This window comes from Onychostoma macrolepis, chromosome 05, assembly GCF_012432095.1.
Source record: "Onychostoma macrolepis isolate SWU-2019 chromosome 05, ASM1243209v1, whole genome shotgun sequence".
Classification (NCBI taxonomy): domain Eukaryota; kingdom Metazoa; phylum Chordata; class Actinopteri; order Cypriniformes; family Cyprinidae; genus Onychostoma; species Onychostoma macrolepis.
In genome coordinates, this window is record NC_081159.1 from 6,950,091 (window position 1) to 6,968,246 (window position 18,156).

An 18,156-nucleotide genomic window follows, 5' to 3' on the forward strand; every position below is an offset into this window, starting at 1 on the left:
CATTTCTTAATGAAAAGCATGCTGTTTATGGTAATGTCATAACTAAAGGGGGTGGAGCTTAACAGAGGATCAGTTAGAGAATTGACTAAAAGGTTGGTGATTTCTTGCTCCATACTAAAGAATCAGTATTCTTGACAATTCACTTTAGACAGTGAATATGGGCATTTGCTGCCTTACTTGTTACCTACTTGATCTAAGCCTTAAAAATGGTGTAATCTTAAATCATCAGGTTGATTCAGTCTTATAGAAACATGTTTTTTTTTTTACTTTGTTTACTCGTATTGCCAAACAACCATCCATCTTTCAACCCGCTTGTCCTTTGTAGAGCCGTTGTAGTCTATCCTATTGAGTGGAGATATGACCTCTCCATCACAGGTTAAATAAACATTTAGCTTTAATTCATAGTCAAAAAAGAAAAAGGAAAAAAAGTATTCCGTCCATTTTATGTTTATGCTGAAAAAATGAATTGTATTTGCTGCCTCATAGTCTGTTCTAAGTAAATCTCAATGCACTGTTCAACTTGAAATAACAAATTTTCCTTGAACTGTGGATCTGTGATGGCCAGTGTTTTGTTTTTGTTTTTGTTTTTACAGTGTTCACTGTTGTATTCGTTTATGATCTTTGACATGAATGAATGTAAATTCATAATATTCCTTTATATTTTCCAAGCAGAATATAGTCATTTGTAGGCACCATTACTGAGATTTTTGCAATATATGTCAAAAAGAAATGTACCTGTATGTCTGATAATTTACAGAGGTTTAAAAATAAAACTGCAAATTTTACAAACAAAATGTTTAAATGGCTCTTTAACATTTCCAGCAATCTTAACAAAAAACCGTGGCCGTTAATAAAGACAATAACAGTTCACATGAAGTAATTAATCTATCATGCCATGACCTGTTCTGAATAAAATTATGTAAATGGTATGATATTTATGTCTCAGCTTTTTAAAACATGACTTCAAAAAAAGTCAACACGAGACTTGGTTTTATTAATTGTATTAATTGGTAACTTTTATTTCTAAGTAAAAGCAAGATACAACAGTTGGTTGCCCATGAAGTACAATACTCCCAGTATCTTAATGTTTAACAATACAAGTCACAGAAATAGCTAATGGTAAGTTGGTTTAACCTTTGGCACAAGCAGAAGTAACAGTCAAGTTGTTGCACAAAATAAAACCTTTTTACAACTTTAAGTTCTATTAAACCTTTGCATTTACTCTCCATTACTGTAGAGACCTTTTCCGACAATATTTTACATAATGCTGTGGCTAGGCGTGTAGAAGTCATTTCTTATTTAAAAAAATACTGAAAACTATCTAATTTTCATAAATACATTAATGTATACATTTAATTCCTCTTAAATACTTACAGTATTATAAAGTCCTTGGCATTAGAGGAAAGACAACGTTTATAAACCTGATGAATGATAAATGTTACTTGCAATTGTCCCCTGCATCTGAATATGCGTACTTGCCTTCTGTGCAGTATAAAAAAAGTTGTAGGTGGAGTACATATATATAATTACAAACCACAAAAGCTCAGGCTGGGGCTCTTTAAGATTTCGTGGCTGGTATTAGTACATGCAAATTAATGCATGACATTTTTCACATATTAAAATGTCTTAGTAAAAATATATGAAGGTAAATACTATATTGCTGTTACGATATTTCCTCTGATTTGAAAATAATAATAACACTTTTCAAAGCTAATTCATAAATACTGAGATTATCAAATTTTGTCAAAAAACTGAAAAATATTTAAAAAAATTTAATTATATCGCCCTGTCCTGATGCCAAACTGTAAAAATATTTGTAAAAGTGCTACAGTAAAAACCTGTTAATGGGTTAACTGTAAGATGTACCATACGCGATAAAAACTGTAAATGATTTAACATTGCATTATATATAATTTTACTGTAAAATAAAGTGAACATTATGGGTTTTGGAAGTGTAAACTGCCATATAATTTATGGTTGAAGGCGTAAAAGGACATCCCTTTTGTGTGACATCAAATATGATTACATTTTATTTAAATAGTTTTGTTTCTTCTATTTTATTATTAGTAATTTACCACCAATAATGTATTTGCCATTCCATAATACCAGACTCATTGTCACTGTATTTTCTAAGCTTAATGTTTCCCTTTTTTTTACCACAAATTTAACAGGACATTTTTTACAGTGTGGTAGATGTAGTATGCAAAGTCGTTTCAATCAGAAACAGTAAATACGGTGAAAGTATGTGAATTCAGACGCAGCCATTCTAATTCTTATATGAGCTCATGCTGTCATTAAACCAACATCATGGGAAATTTGACAATCATTTAAAAAAAGAGAGACCAGCACCATCTTTAACCTAACTGCCAGTTGCCCTATGAGGTGAGAAATTCATAAAAGAGCTTTCTCATGACTTAAACATTTGTCACACACTCTTGTTATTTACTGTGGCTGGCAGAGGGTGCATTCAGTTCATGCTCCAGCCTGGTGTTCACCTGTTGGCCTGGGGGTCCAAAGGCAGGGCCGGCAGCTGAGGGGGCCGAAGGGTAGAAGTGCACATCCACGGCCACAGAGGTCATGCCCAGGGACACGCAATGGGACAGCAGGAGGGGAGAGAAAGCGTGCGAGATATTGATGCTGTGGCGCACGGGAGTTGAGGAGGGATCGCTGGTCTGGAGGGTCAGGGAAGAGCGTAGGCCCTCCTCCTGGGCAGGTGCTGGATTGGCTGGAGGAGGTGAGGGGGCGTCCTGACCTGGTTCAAACTCTCTGCTCCTCCAGTCCTCCATGCACTGAAGCTGAATGTCAGAATGTGGTGAGGGAGTGACCTTCCCCTCCTCGAATATAGTCTCCAACTAATTCAGAATGGAGTAAAAAAAAAAAAAAAAAGTTTAAAAAAAGAAAACAAGTAACTGTTATTTCTGCTTCTTTCTTTATAGCTGTGAACTAACCCACAGACCTACTGACCTACTTTTTTTTTTATCTCTGGAGTCCCAAAGACTGCAAAGCTATATGTGTAGAAATAATACTAGTGATTTCAAAATGAATCTATTAACAAAACAGAAAAGGATTTAACAAAAAAGGAGAATCATTGAAGAATGATCATGCTGCATTCCGTTTCAGTTTAGTTTATTTATAAAGCACTATTAAAACACCAGTGTTGACCAAAGTGCTGTACAAAAATGAAGATAACGACATCAAAACACAAATGAAACACCAGAAACAGTACAAACAAAAAACAATGCCTCAACAAACTGCAGTCTCGAAAGCTAAAGATAAAAAAATGAGCCTTCAGACGTCTTTTAAAAATATTTAGAGTAGGAGCAACTCTAATGTGAGAAGGAAGACTGTTCCATCTTTTCACTGCAAAGGCCCGATCACCCCTAGGCTTGTAGCTCGTCCTCTGAACAATTAAAATAGACAGATCAGAAGTCTAACAGGCTTGTGCACCTGTAAGAGCTCTGACAGGTAAGAGGGCGCTAACTAACCCATTCAAAGACTTATATACAAATACTAGGAGCTTAAAGTCAACCCTATACTGGCCTGGGAACCAGCCCAGAGAGGACAGAATAGGAGAGATATGATCCCACTTGCAAGTCCCCGGGGTACTGTCTAGCAACAGCATTCTGTAGTAATTGCAAATGGTTTAGAGCCATTTGGCAGACACCAAAGCCTAGTGGCAGATTTAATGACAAAAGCCTAGCGGCAGCTTTCTAAGGTAATTCCAAACGGTTTAGAGCCATTTGACAGACACCCACAAACAAAGAATTCCAATAATAAAGCCTCGCAAAGACAAAGGCATGGATCACCACAATCTTTAAAAGAAAGAAATGGTTTAACCTTCGACACTAATCAGAAATGAAAAAAAAAAAAAAAAAAGGATTAAATGACTGAATTTATCCGTTTATCAAATTTGAGGATATCAAATACCCTAGATTTTTGACCACAGGTTTACAAAAAGGGGTCAACATACCTAAATTTGACAGTTCAGGCAGAGTAGGACCTCCAAACCGCACAAGTTCTGTCTTATTCTCATTAAAACATAAGACGTTCACCGACATCCAGGCTTTAATCTCCTTTAAACAGTTCACAAGGGAGTCCAGAGCATTTACATGATTTTTCCTCAAAGGCAAATAAATTTGCGTATCATCTGCATAAAAATGATATAAAATCCCAGATTGTGTTGTTTAGTTGAAGTTCTTTTTGTATACTGTGGGTTAAGCTTTATTGGTTTGCGTGTGTTTTGTACATTAAGCTCTATTTTATTGTAAACTTCATTTGGTAACCATTTGTGTGTATATAAAGGGGAAAGAAGGAGAGGAAAGGTAAGAATATCACGTGATCTATATTGTACATCCCGTAGTGAATGATTGTTAAATACACTAGGTAAGGGGCGTGCCTCATTTGCTGTATGTTTTGTTTTTGCTAGTGAGAGTAGCTTAGTTTAGGGTATCTTTGGATACTGAAGATTTTCTTTTCTTTTTTGTTTCTTTTTAGTTAAGTTTAGATTTGATAACTGAGTAAGAGGGTTATGTTTTGATTATTTCTTTTGTTTGACTGCCGCCCAGTTCCCTTCTTCCTTTCCCCTAATTATTTGGGCTTGTTTTCTTTCGTTAATATTCTTTATGTAAATGTTATTGTCAACGGCTCAGGGACAAGAATTTTCCCACTGCAAATACTGTAAATAAACACTGGTTTGTTGCCTTTAGCGCTTTGGTTTTTATTGCTTACACTGGTATCGGGTCGAGACCAGACCTCAGCAATTAATGTTATTCCCTATACCCCTTAATATCGCCAGGGGACGTAACACTGGAGCAATGGCTGCTGTAAATTCAGTTTTGCCATCAAAGGAATATGACATTTTAAATGATATATTTAAATAGAAACCGGTTGTATACTTTTGTTACTTTCTGTACTGTATTTTTGATCAAGCCTTGTAGCTTTGGTGAACATAGAGACATTCAATATAAGGTGTCAAGATATTCTCCTTCATGGGTTTGGAATAAAATTTGTTAAAGAGGTGAAAAGCACCATAAAAGTTCTGACCTGGTCCTCTTCTCTTGGCTCTGGGTGGGTCTCCACAATAACTGGCAGGTCATGGGTGGACTGGATACCCTCTTGAAAGTCATCATTCGGTGGTTCCATCATCAAGGTGGATGGGCTGCCTTCTGTTGGGAGTGCTCTTGTCTCCGATGTGTTGGGGCTTTGCTCAATGACAGCCACCAAATTATCATCTTCGAATCCCCTGAAATGTGCCAGCATTAAGACATTAAGATACAAAACTACTATTCATCTAATGCAATGTTGACAGGGGCATTATACAATTGCTCTCAACAAGACTAACTTGTTATCGTATGTCCTTTCCATTGCAAGACGTTCACCATGCCTGCAAGGCCCACCTATTCCCCTCAGAGCTTTAAGGGAAAAAAGAATTCGATGCACTTGAACATCTTATTTATGATCTCATCATAGTCTGTGAGTAAAATGAGTATCAAGGTTATTATTGTTATTATTTTTAGAATATATATTATATCTCACCTGCCCTCCCTGTAGGTACAGCTACAGGATCATTTTTCTGAACCAGAGAGTAAAAGGCCATGGCAATGAAGATGAATGCCAATGAAACACCAACTCCAACCACAATGGGAATGTCATGCTTCTCAATCACAGGCAACCAAGTTTGGGATTTCTCCTTTTCTCTGAGGAAAAGGTATGTTATATGAAAATCACAACTCAAACAAGCCATTGTAGTTTATTAAGAAGGAATTATTTCAGGGCACTGAAACATCATAAAACCCTTCTAAGCCTCACAGCAATACCATAATTAAATCATAAAAACCAATGTAGATCATTTCAGATCATTTACTCTTCCAGTGCAATAATGTGTTTTGTTAACAGTCTGTCATTTTCTGCTAATTGTTAACTGTTACACAATACATTGCCTGAAGGAACCAACCTGAAACAAAACATTTCAGCATGCATCAGCAATTCCTATAAAGGAACTAAATCAAAATTTCTCATGCCACACTTTCCCGTTAGAATATGTTTAAGTACTCAGGCACTGCTGAAACAAAGTTGTCAAGTCAAGTTTCAAGCTGTCAAAAATATACTGATGCATGCTCATCATTGATTTAAACCAAAAAGAAAATGGTATAAAAATCCCTAAAGTAATCGCCGCCTTCTGAAATTGCCTTCCATCTTGTGTTACACATGTACAGCACAAAAATGTCAAAACAATGTAGTGTCATATTATTTAAGGGTCTAGACAGAAATATATCTTAATACATATTAATTCTGTCACATTTAATAAGTATTTACAAATATGAAAGGAAATGTTTTTTTTGTTGTTGTTTCAAAGATTACTGTGAATAAATTACTTTAAAGGTATATATGCATTGATCTTATGCTGTAATAATGACCTAAAAAATAATAATGTTGATATTAGCAAATATGAGATATTATCTCTCTGCTATAAATGGCAAAAGAACTGAGAAGCTCATTAATGAAGACATTAATTTGATCACCAACCTGTTATTATTGTCAGTGGTCCTCATAGGGGCCTGTGAGGTGTTTTTCTTGAGTGGCTCAACAAGGTCTGTGTCATTTGTCACCGATGACTTGGTACCTCCAGACTGCTTGATGATTTGACTCTGATTTTGATGCTTTTCCACAGGAGCCGAGGCAGTGAAATTCTCTGCATCCATTAAAGTTAAGCCTGTAGTCTGAGCTTGTCCGCTAAAGGACTGGGCACTTTTCAGGGAAAAGCTCTGAATTTTTTTAAGCTGGGTATGGGAATATGAGTCTGCTGACAAAGGTCTGTTTGTGTTTGGATTCATTACTGGAGGTTTTGTGGCCTGCTCTGTTGGTTGCATATGGTCATGCGTATCCTGTATAAAAGTCTCTCTGAGTGGGGAAAATGGTGTAGGTTTGACAGGCACAGGGGTTGGTTTTTGTGTTTGAATGGGTTGTTTGATTTTTTCATTACTTTCTATGCTAAGGTGACTTGGCTTAAGTGAAATTAACTCTTGGGTAAATTCAAGATTCAAGTATGTTGGCGAGTCCTCCACAAAAGCATTTAACACTGTACCAAAAAAAAAAAAAGTATGAGAACATTATTTTTAGTTTTGCAGGAAAAAATTAAGAAGAAAATTCTCTAAGGTATGTTATTTTTTGGATTGAAGAAGGATGGGCTTACAAGATATCTTTGTGTAATCTTCAGTTGTTTGCTGAACGGATTCATTTATCTCTGTATTACTCGGAAGCTTTGAACCATAAAGAAAGGAATTAGTAAATAGCTCTTGCTCAATCTCTGGAACCTGTAAGGTTGGAAAAACACACAATCTCAGATCCATGATTGTTACCAGATGCAGGTGTTACAAGGTATTATTCAACTGGCCTAAACCATTAAAAATGGTCAAAATGGTGGAGAATGTTGATGAAAATGCCAAAGTATTCACAAAACAATCACAGAGTCAGTCACGTGTTATGAGGCTAATGTCACGGATGGGAGCATCATGACTATCTCTGCATATTGCATTACTCACAGTGGGCACAATCGTTTTACTCAGTGCTTCCTTATCAGGTGGGACATCTGAGTCAGCTTTAAGTTAGAGCAATTGGCTGGTTAGATACAACCGAGATGTGCAAACATGAAACTGATTTATATTTACTGGAGCTATGAGAACTAAAACAATCTTAGTTCTCGTGCATTTTGCTCACCAGTTACAGTTACAATGAGACTTCTCACATCCTGACCGGCTCTGTTTTCTGCAGTGCAGTGATACTCCCCTGCATCGGACCGGTGGATGTCGAAGATGACTAATGTCCCATTATCTGTAAAATACATTTTTTTATTGAAAAAACGTAAAGTATGGCCTACAAGGGAAAACCGTAAAATCACGATCTGTCCAATATGTCACAAACCATCAATGTGTATCTGTTGTGGGAGTGAGACCGGAGAGTTGGAACCAGACTGTTCTGGTGAATTTTGTATGGATGCAGTTCTAATCCAAGTGTATTTGACAGGAAAATCTCCAACAGCTCGACAAGGGAGACTAACAGGTGATCCCTCTGAGACAGTGAGTGATGCAACAAAGGAAACAATGACAGGTTTCACTGAAAACAAGAAGAAATATAAAATTAGATCTAAATTAGAAAATGAGTTGACTTCACCTAAAAAAGTGAGAAAATCCATTGCCTTAAAAATCAAGCAAATAAATATCATGCCTAATTGAAAATATCAGTTATGTTAACCTGTCCTTTCTGAGTTATACTGGCAATTAAAAGTTATTAAAACAAAATAAATTGTTTTAGTCACTTTTTTATGTTCCACTAACTTAAGCTGATTAAATTGCTGTTACACAACAATGTAGAGCTAAATAATTCAAAACTAGTCTTACCAAAAATCTTTACCAAAATATATACCATATACTTAGTATATTCCCAGCTACAAGTATGCTGACTCCCAGAGTGCATTGCAGCATTAATGAATTAAGCAATAGCTTTGTTTTACTATTTTATTGCCAGTGCTTGATGTCAGAATTAGCACAACAAAACTTAACTTTTTTTAATGTTCAGAGTCTTATTATCAGATTAATTAGATTTTTACAGTTGTGTGTGGCACAATTAAGGTCATAAACTAGCCCCATACATATAATAATTTATACTACTCATTAATTGTATGATGTTTATAGCACAATTTTGATAGATTGCATCTTTGCATTTCCACATAAAATGTGAATTAGTTAAGTTAAGTTAGATCACTTCTAAAAGCAACGATTACAATAATAATGTATATTTTTACATCCTCTTATTTCAAATAATACCATGGTACCTGTCCAGAAAACATGCTAGCACCATGGGACTTTATGTTATTTTTGCAAAGGGAGATTTACCAGCAATCTGAAGAGTCATGGTTTTCTGATCATGACCCAGTGTGTTGGAGGCTGCGCATGTGTAATGTCCTTCATCATACGTTCTCACTGATGAAATGTAGAGTGTTGTGTTTCTTAACCTGGGAACAAAATGAATTCACAAGCACCACTGGTAAACAGTAACTACAATCATAGTTAATAAACTCTCCATGCAAAACGTACCCCATGATAATTTTGCCTCCAGTTTGGACAGACTGGCCCTGCTTTGACCATTTGATGAAAGGGGCAGGGTGTCCTAACACCTGGCAGTGAATCGCCACTTCAGCTCCTACAGGAGATGTTACCATCGTCGGCCAGATAGTCACGGATGGAGGTTCTGAAATAATAAGGCCAGATGGACCATAGAAAATAATTATGGGAGCTGAGCAAACATAATGAAGAATACAAAGTCACAAATGACTAGCCAATCAATTTCTTAAGTCAAGCCTCTGTTGGTTTATGATAGAACTACAGGTGTGATAGAAATGGCCAATTTGGTTAAGAATCCTAAGGGTTTCAGTAGACAAAAGGCTCACCCTGGTTTACCTGATTTCATAACAATTTCATAATTCAGACTAAACCATTCTCAGTTATGCCCTACGTAGATTTCTAATAGGGGTTACTTTTAAGAAAGCCAAATAATTCCTTACCAAGAACATCCAGGAATATTTTTTTTGATGTGAGAGCCCTTTTGAGACGGGAATTAGATGCTCTGCAGAAATACAATCCACTGTCTGTCTCTCGTACACTGAAACAGAGATTCACAATTAAAATATATATTTTACATTTTGACGGTTTTCTCATATTACAAGATTCAGTTTGCAGTACTATCCGAGTTCAAATGAGGACATGCACACAAATATACATAAACATCACAGTTCAGCAAAAACAGAGTACATAAATGGATAGATTAGAATGAACTGCAGAAAACAAACAAATCCACACACACCTGTGGAAGACCAGGTCTCCGTTAGGATCAAAAGTATAATACGGTCCTGTCTGGAGAAGTCTGTTGTTCTTAAACCAGGACACTTGTGCTTGGGGTCTGCTGTGAGGAGGCCTACAGGACAGAGTCGCAGATTCACCCTTCCTCACTGTTAGGTTGGCAGGTTCAAGAACAAAGATCCAATCCATAACTGTGTGAGAAGGGATGAAAGGATATGCTAAATATAGGACAGGTGTGAACAGCTGCCACCTGGAATGAAAGTAGGCTCATCTGAAAAAGAAGTACCTGCAGGCAGGAGGTAGGCTTGCTCGGATATCACTTTCTGCCTCTCATTGTGAGCTTCACAAAAATACAGGCCCTCATCCTCTGATAAAACACTCCTAAGAACAAGATTTTCAGACTTGTTTTCACAATGTCTTTTATTGTAAGTATTTAATTTTGTAAATATTCAAATTGATGAGATATATATCAAAATATCTATATTTTTGTTGTTGCAATTTCACACTTGTTTATTCATGATTTGCCATAGAAAAACCTCACTTAAAAATCAGCAGTTGTCCGTCCTTCTGCAGATCCCATCTAGAAGAATTGGATAATGGATGTCCATCCTTAAACCACTGCACTGTGGGAATGGGGAAGCCTTCAACAAAGCAGTGCAGTGCAGCTTCCATTTCAGCAGGTACAGTAAGATTTTGGGGGCCTTCAATAATCTTTACGTCTACATTGGAACCTGTGCAACAGATATAAAGACCCCTGAATTAATACATCAGTAACTGAGTAATAATAAGAGAGTCAAAATATGCTAAACATATCAAATTTGTATATCTCTCTGTCCTACCATGCACTGTCAGTGTTGCTGCTTGACTTCCTTTGTTTATATTCAGCAGAGGATTGTGGGTGATACAGAAATAGATCCCTTGGTCTGCTTTGGTGATGTTAGCCATATGCAAAGTGCCAGAAGTCTTCCTTTGACTCCCTCCTCCATACTGTCCCTAGTGGTAATATTTAGTATTTAGTAAATAAAAATTATTGAACTACACTACACTCATTTGGCATGTGTGATTGCAAATAAAAAAAATACATCATGCCCAAACCACACCCTTCAAACAGTTTTGACCAATCAACAATGCTCTTTGACTAGCCGAATTCTCATTTGTCAAGACTTATAGAGATCATCCAAGATGTAGATGAGTTTGTTTCTTCGTCTAGTAGATTTGGAGAAATTTTGCATTATATCACTTGCTCACCAATGTGAGTTACACTCAACATCTTATGAAGTGAAAAGCTGTTTGTAAGAAACAAATCCATCATTAAGGCATTTTATCTTTAAACCACCAAAACCGAGGCCATAATAATGCTTCCTCCAGTGAAAAAGTTAATCCTCTGTTGTCTTCTCACATCAATATCTAACAACATATTTATTCAGTTTGTTTCAGGGGTATTTTAGGGGGAAGCACACTTTGAAGCTAAAAACGGCTTAATGATGTATTTGTTTATTACAAACACAAAGCTTTTCACTTCACAAGATGTTAATTGATGGACTGGAGTCGTTTGGATTACTTGTGGATTATTGTGATGTTTTTATCAGCTTGGACTCTCGTTCTGACGGCACCCATTCACTGCAGAAGATCCGCTGGTGAGCAAGTGATGTAATGCTAAATTTCTCCAAATCTCATCTACATATTAGGTGGCCTGAGGATGAGTACATTTTCAGCAAATTTTCATTTTGAGTAAATTATTTCTTTAACAGGAAAAATATCACCAAACAATATATATTATTTTACCATAACTTTAGGCAAACTAGACAACGCCTGTTTGCCCATCTAAGTATAAATTAGCCTGTAAAAGCAGTCAAATTAATTCCAGCTTTAGAATGTAATTTATTGTGTTTTATTTCATTATAGCCACTATTTATGGGTTAACAGTGTGTGTACTACTATGTGAAAGTGTTTTGTAGTTGTTTTGTAGTACCTGAATCTGGTTTCCTTTGGTGAGAACTCTGCCATTTTTTAACCATGAAATCTGTGCAGGAGGATAACTATCACCCGAGACACATTGAAGGAAAACATCATGGCCCTCTTCAGTTCTCATGGACTGAGGGTGAAAGAACACATCCTCCAGGCCTACAAACAAACAAATTACAATCGATGACAATTTGTTGTAAACACCTGACAGACTTATCCTGCATTGAAGTTTCTGTGTGTAACCATTTAAGGGATAGTCCACAAGAAAATAAACATTCTCTCATCATTTACAGCATTCACTCTCATGTCCTTGCAAAACTTATGGAGCGAATTTTGTGCCAATATTCATCAAACAAATCCAGTGTTTTGCAAATAAACGCAATCTGCTTTGCAAAGAAAAACTCGACTTTCAAACAAACGCAAAGTGATTTACAAATACAAAAGTCAATGTGAGAGAAAATGCAGAGGTGTGGACAAATATATGTAATGTGTGTTACAACTGTGAGACTCCTTTGCCTTTTTATGAGGAAACGTGGCTTGATTTTCTCACAAATGCGCGTTGGCAGATTTTCTTACAAATGCGTGCGGGCAGATTTTCTCATACGTGCAATTGAGCAACTTTCTTTTCCAAAAACAGCAGATGGCGCTGTCGGTCAATTTACGCTAGTCTCCCGAGACCCGAAACACCTCTTTAACTTTTCAGACCAATATGAGTGGGGAACAGGGGCCTCATTTATAAAATGTTGCGCAGAAACCATCCTAAATTTGATCTTACGATCATTTCTTAGATTTGTGTACGAGCGATTCATAGAATGAACGTACGAACAGAAATCGCGAGTACACCTCTCTTTCAGATGAGAAATCTATGAATCACAAATTATCTTAAACTTGCGCACAATTGAATGGTTTCAACTCTCTGCCTTGTAAACGACTCCTAATTAATGTCATTAACATATAAAATATCACCAGTCATCATAATTTAGAACAGCGAGCAGCAAGAACAGCTTACATTTTCAAAAACCTGCAGTACTCCGACAATAAAAAGTGCGTACGTCTGCTCAGACCCTGACGTGACGCTAAGCACTTTTCCACGTTTTTATAAATATGAGTATATATTATACATAGGGGGGGGGCTATTAGTCATACAGGTTTGAAATGACATAAGGGAATGATGACAGACTTTTCATTTTGGGGTGGACTATCCCTTTAACATCATTTCTCTTATTGTAATTCCATTCATTAATGTATAATTACTAATGCTATATACATACATGCTTTGCTGACCATGACAGTGGTCTGAATCTGTTTGTTGCCTCTCTTCGCACTGCAGGAATAGTTTCCAAAATCTTCCTCTTTTAAGTGGGGAAAGAAAAGTGAGCCATTGGCCAACTGATGAATCCTGCTGTCCAGACCTCCAGCGTCTCTCTCCCATGTCACTGGAAGAGGAGCCTTCAGTCCAGAGTCAAACACTGTGCAGTGCAACATCAGAGAGCTGTTTAAAATCCCAACGCCATCTTCAGGTGACACTGAAAACACTGAGCAAACCAGAAAAGTGTGCAAGGAAATAAAATGAATATTATAAGCAAACAAAATATTTTTGACATGGGTATAAAGAGTTATTTTAGAAACTAGATATTTTAGATTTTCTGACAAAGAACAATAAATAAATTAACAAACAGTGTAATACATTATCAAGTGATTATGTTCATTTTGCATAAAATACATTTTCCACATATTTAGTGATTTTTTTATTTAGTTTTTAAATTTAATAAAAATGTTATTATCAACCTAGCAATTTGAGTAAAAAGAGAAGTGTATATATGTCTTATTCACGTTACACTTTTTTGTTTTGTTTTTTAAAATCAAAATTGTAAAGCTTTGTTTAAATTAGATTTTTAATCCCAAATTTGAATGTGGTGTCAGGTGTCTTCTGTAGGTTTTAGAATATATAGTACTGAAAACACAATGTATCATCTGTAGCATAAATAATTATATATTGCATTAGTATTTGCATACTGTTTGCAAAGTAATAGCCAGCTATTCCATATATTCAGTGTACCTTTCACCACATTTAATCTCATTTGAAATGAGCATCACTTTGAGGAAGCAGGGCTAGTTTGAAGTCCGCCGTTGCTAGGCTACACGTGGAGCTGCACAATGTTTTGGCAAGCCTTTTGTCAAATTATGCAAGCGTATAAAACATTTGCATGGCACACATCCATTTTTATGGGCCTGTTCAGCAGAATAAAATCCAACAAAACAACATAAACACGCTTGCAGCCAAAACACACAGGTTACACTCACCTAATTCAGACACAGCAGGATTAAACCTGAGAGAAGAGGACAGAAGGAGGAGCCAGAGTGAACAGGACATCTGAACTGGGCTCCATACAGGACGACACATGCTAGCCCTCTTCATCTGTGCCTTTCAAATCAAGGTAATGGTCCATAGCATCATTCCTCATCTGACCAAATGCGTTCATGCACTGCGAAACAAACAGTCCAAAGGCCTCATACTAATGCAGGATTCAACATAACTGCCTTTCATTAGATAAACAGATATCAGTCATAGCCGAAATATCAAATATTTCAAAACATAAATGCTTGTGCTGTGCCTCATTTGTGAGCGTGTCTTCAAAGAACGAGTGCAAATCACAACTCTCACACAACGCAGAAGCACCTCCTCTCTCTCTCTCTCTTTCTCACTGCATATTCCTATTTTGGTTGTTTCATTACCACTATTACCATCACAGCTAGCCTTTGTATACTACAGACCTCTTTACTCTATTCAATAGGCTGGCCACTTTACACCACACAGCAGCAAACCCTCCATTTACTGATCGTAACATGAAAAGAGCAGAGGCGCTTTGTACTTAGAGGATCAGTTAGAAAGCTTGTAAGGAAAGGTTTGTACTTGATCACATAAGCTTTCATTGCCACCGTGTCCATGTAGGGCGGTCTTAGTTTATTGCTTCCCTAATATGGCCAGTAGTGATGCTATGATGCTGTAAATATGCTTATTTCTCTACACTATATAGTATATAAGTTCAGTGTCATGAAAATATCCATAATTAGACTTTAGAAGCTTATTGTAGCGGCATTTGAAATGCATGAATGTGCATAGTGAACATTTATAGAAACACCAGTATGAATCAATGGATACATGAAGTGTTTTTAGAGGTTTTCTTCTGATTTTGTGCAGACTTCCAATTTGTTTTACAAAAATATTATGCAATATGGGTTTTAGATTCACAGATAATGTCATAAATATTTATTCTAATTTATAAATACTGGCAAATCTAACATTAATTTCAATGAATGAATGAGACTACAGGACGGTTTCAAATTGGTTTACAGTTCAATCTATTATATATAGATTGATATATATATATATATATATATATATATATATTGCATTAACTGCTTTAAAATTTGAGTCAACAATGTATCAGGAGTTTAGGACACATGCTTATTTGATAACAGTTTTATTTCCTATTTGGGTTTATGAATATGCTTTATTTTTTAAGATTAACGGGGTTTTTCCCAAGGAACTGTTAGATGCCAGTGTTTCCTGTCATAACTATGCAAAGATTTGATTTCAAAAACAGTATCATAGCTATTAAATAATTTATTGTTATGATTTTAAATCTGTATTTAAGTTTGAGAACGATCTCAAAGTAAAAAGAGGTTCTAAAGTCTGATTTTGTGGTGGCTGTGCTTTAAAATTAAATTATTATAATCTTAATTCAAGTGATGAAGGATTTAAAAAAAAAAAAGTCTGAAAGTAATCAGTGTTGAATACTACTGTAAGGTTAACCCTTGAAAATGATTAACAGTTGAAAACTTTTGTAAGATATATAGAATCAAAAAGTAGTGAAATGTAATCAGTTGCATTAGTTTAAGCATTGAAATAGTTACTGTATTACATTTTAAACAGGGTAACTTGTAATCTGTAACCTTCACAATGTATTATTATTGCTTCAAATTTTTTAATTTATTTTCAGATGTGTGCCTTACAGAGTTCCACTCTCTCATATTATATATCGTGTCTTATTATTGCTGTTATTATTATTGCATTTCACATTTTTAGACACTTCAGTCTATTATGAGATCAACATTTTAGGAGAGCAGGTGAGTACTCAGAAATCCCATGAATGAGCGCTTCAGCCTTATGACTCATCTGGCATGGCCCATAGACAGCAGGTGGGTGAGCTAATGGGATCTAATGCCAGGAGCCGGGGGGTGTTTTCTTTAGCCAAACAACACCCCATTAAATGAAGAAGCAGTTTAGCAATTCATTAAAGTACTGAATATTTGATCCCCTTACAAATACAATCTAAGCACTCCAGAGAAGGAGTTTAATTTGTCTGGCGTTAGTCATGTGAAGATACGAGAAAACTTTAGAATAACATTTCATAGTTTACCTATAGATATAAGTTTAGGTGTAGTGACTGATAACGTACTTTTAGTTAAATTCAGAATGCAAACATATAGAAAAGTATCCAGTGCAGTAAAGCTGCAAATTTTAAAACAACTATATACAATCATACAATTTACTTCATCATCAGATAACTGCTGACTTTAAAGTATTGCTGATATTGATTATGTATATTGAATGCTCATTCTATTGCTTATGATTTTGCTGCTTGACACTCCGAATCTATGATTTATTTTATTTTTCTTTATTTTTTACCATGACAGTATTAAAAAATATATATTTCTCTAAGAATATTTTCATAGAACAACATTTTTCAGCATTTTAATCGGTTTGATTGATATCTAAACAACAAAGATCAATACACTGAAAAAAAACAAGGTTGCTACAATATTTCACAAATAATTAAAAACAAGGACAAGTAACACATTGAACTAAACCTGAAATTTAAATATATATATGTACATATATGTACAAATATAATATACATATATATATATATATATATATATATATATATATATATATATATATATATATATATATATATATATATTATCATAAATAAATAAATAAATATTATGTAGCTGCAACCAATTAGTTTTGAGTTGTGTTCACTGGGTAAGAAAATAAATAAATAAATAATATAATTAAAAATCTGTGCACATAATTGCATTGATTGCATCTGCATGTCAATATTTGTTCATCCACATGAAAATGTTTACATTTACAGTACCAAGAGAAGACTTGATATGTATTGATTTATTTAAAATTGTTGTATTATGCTTGTATGCACTATACAAAATTTCAAATAAATAATTAATGGAACTGTATTGCATTGTAAGTATGTATGTGTAATTATTTTAACAACTGCAAAAATATTACACTTACCCATGAAGAGCAGAAGTGTTAAGCGCTCAGTGCAGCATCTCTGTCAGGGAACGCTTGCCAGTGTGTGTCTTCTGCTTTATCAATGCAACAGGCTTGATCTAATGATGGAGCAGCAGACACACATGCGGCACACAGATGGGCTCTGTGGCAGAGCACCACCCCTCCACTGCCACGAACAATATGAGAGGACTAAAGCACCACTCTGCATGTGTTCAGACACTGTGCAAAATGCATGAGGCCACAAATAAAAAACTAAAACATGCAGTTTGAGAAAAACGAGAACAATTGTGCTCCAATTCCCCCATAATGGTTATTCATAAAAGGTGTCCACAAGTCTAATAGCGTTTGTTGTACTCATTGGCATAAATCATTTCACACCTGTATGTGTGTTTGGCTGCATGTGACATTATTAATTATATCATAGCATGGCTCTGTTAAAAGCAAATACTTATCACTTACATAAAAATAGTGATTTATATTACACATATGTTTCATATTACATGTGTTTCATTTGTTTTAAGAGAGGGGTGATTCTAAATTCGCCGATTTAATTTTCCATTCCATATATTTAGAACTAGTGCAAAAAAAAAAAAAAAAACATGCTGAAGTTCAATATGTTCCATCCAATAATAAACTAATAAATTACTTTAAGATCAGATTATTATTATAAATAATCTGATATTAAATGCAAGTCAGATAGCAGAAACAGTAGTATTGATTTTAATATACTATTTTAAAAATAAGAGTTTTTTTTTTTTTTTGTGGAATCATGTGTTTTGACAAGATTTAAGAAATATAAAGAGAAAGTTAGTGGGGTTTCGGGCAAAATATAGCAAGTCTTTGCAAATGTAAATCGACTTCATTTCTTTTATCAATTCAGCACAATCAGATGTAAATTAAACTACAAATAGCCTGATTTCTAATATATGCAAGAGGGTGATTTTAATTAACTGAACAAAGGCCAATTCTGTTGGCTAATGTGATATTTTCAGTGTGGAACATCAAACACGC

At 35.3% G+C, this 18,156-nt stretch overlaps 1 protein-coding gene across 2 annotated transcripts; it reads right to left on the reverse strand.

The window, feature by feature from the left end:
* Positions 1–1,042: 1,042 nt before the first annotated feature.
* On the reverse strand, positions 1,043–17,229 carry LOC131540422 (hemicentin-1). 2 transcript variants are annotated; one of them, XM_058775215.1, is made up of 20 exons: positions 17,146–17,229; positions 14,124–14,305; positions 13,091–13,354; positions 11,827–11,978; positions 10,694–10,847; positions 10,396–10,585; positions 10,141–10,235; positions 9,859–10,045; positions 9,560–9,657; positions 9,093–9,246; positions 8,892–9,010; positions 7,921–8,112; positions 7,717–7,830; positions 7,542–7,597; positions 7,193–7,313; positions 6,526–7,078; positions 5,536–5,696; positions 5,342–5,411; positions 5,044–5,242; positions 1,043–2,852 (listed from the first exon to the last, which is right to left on the reverse strand). In XM_058775215.1, exons 2-20 carry the CDS (start codon positions 14,236–14,238, stop codon positions 2,439–2,441), a joined length of 3,408 nt encoding a protein of 1,135 aa, XP_058631198.1. In that variant the 5' UTR covers positions 14,239–14,305; positions 17,146–17,229; the 3' UTR covers positions 1,043–2,438. The 2 variants fall into 2 exon arrangements, with proteins under 2 accessions (XP_058631198.1, XP_058631199.1); XM_058775216.1 differs by lacking the exons at positions 10,694–10,847; positions 13,091–13,354; positions 14,124–14,305; positions 17,146–17,229 and having other exon boundaries at positions 11,827–11,970.
* Positions 17,230–18,156: the final 927 nt, after the last annotated feature.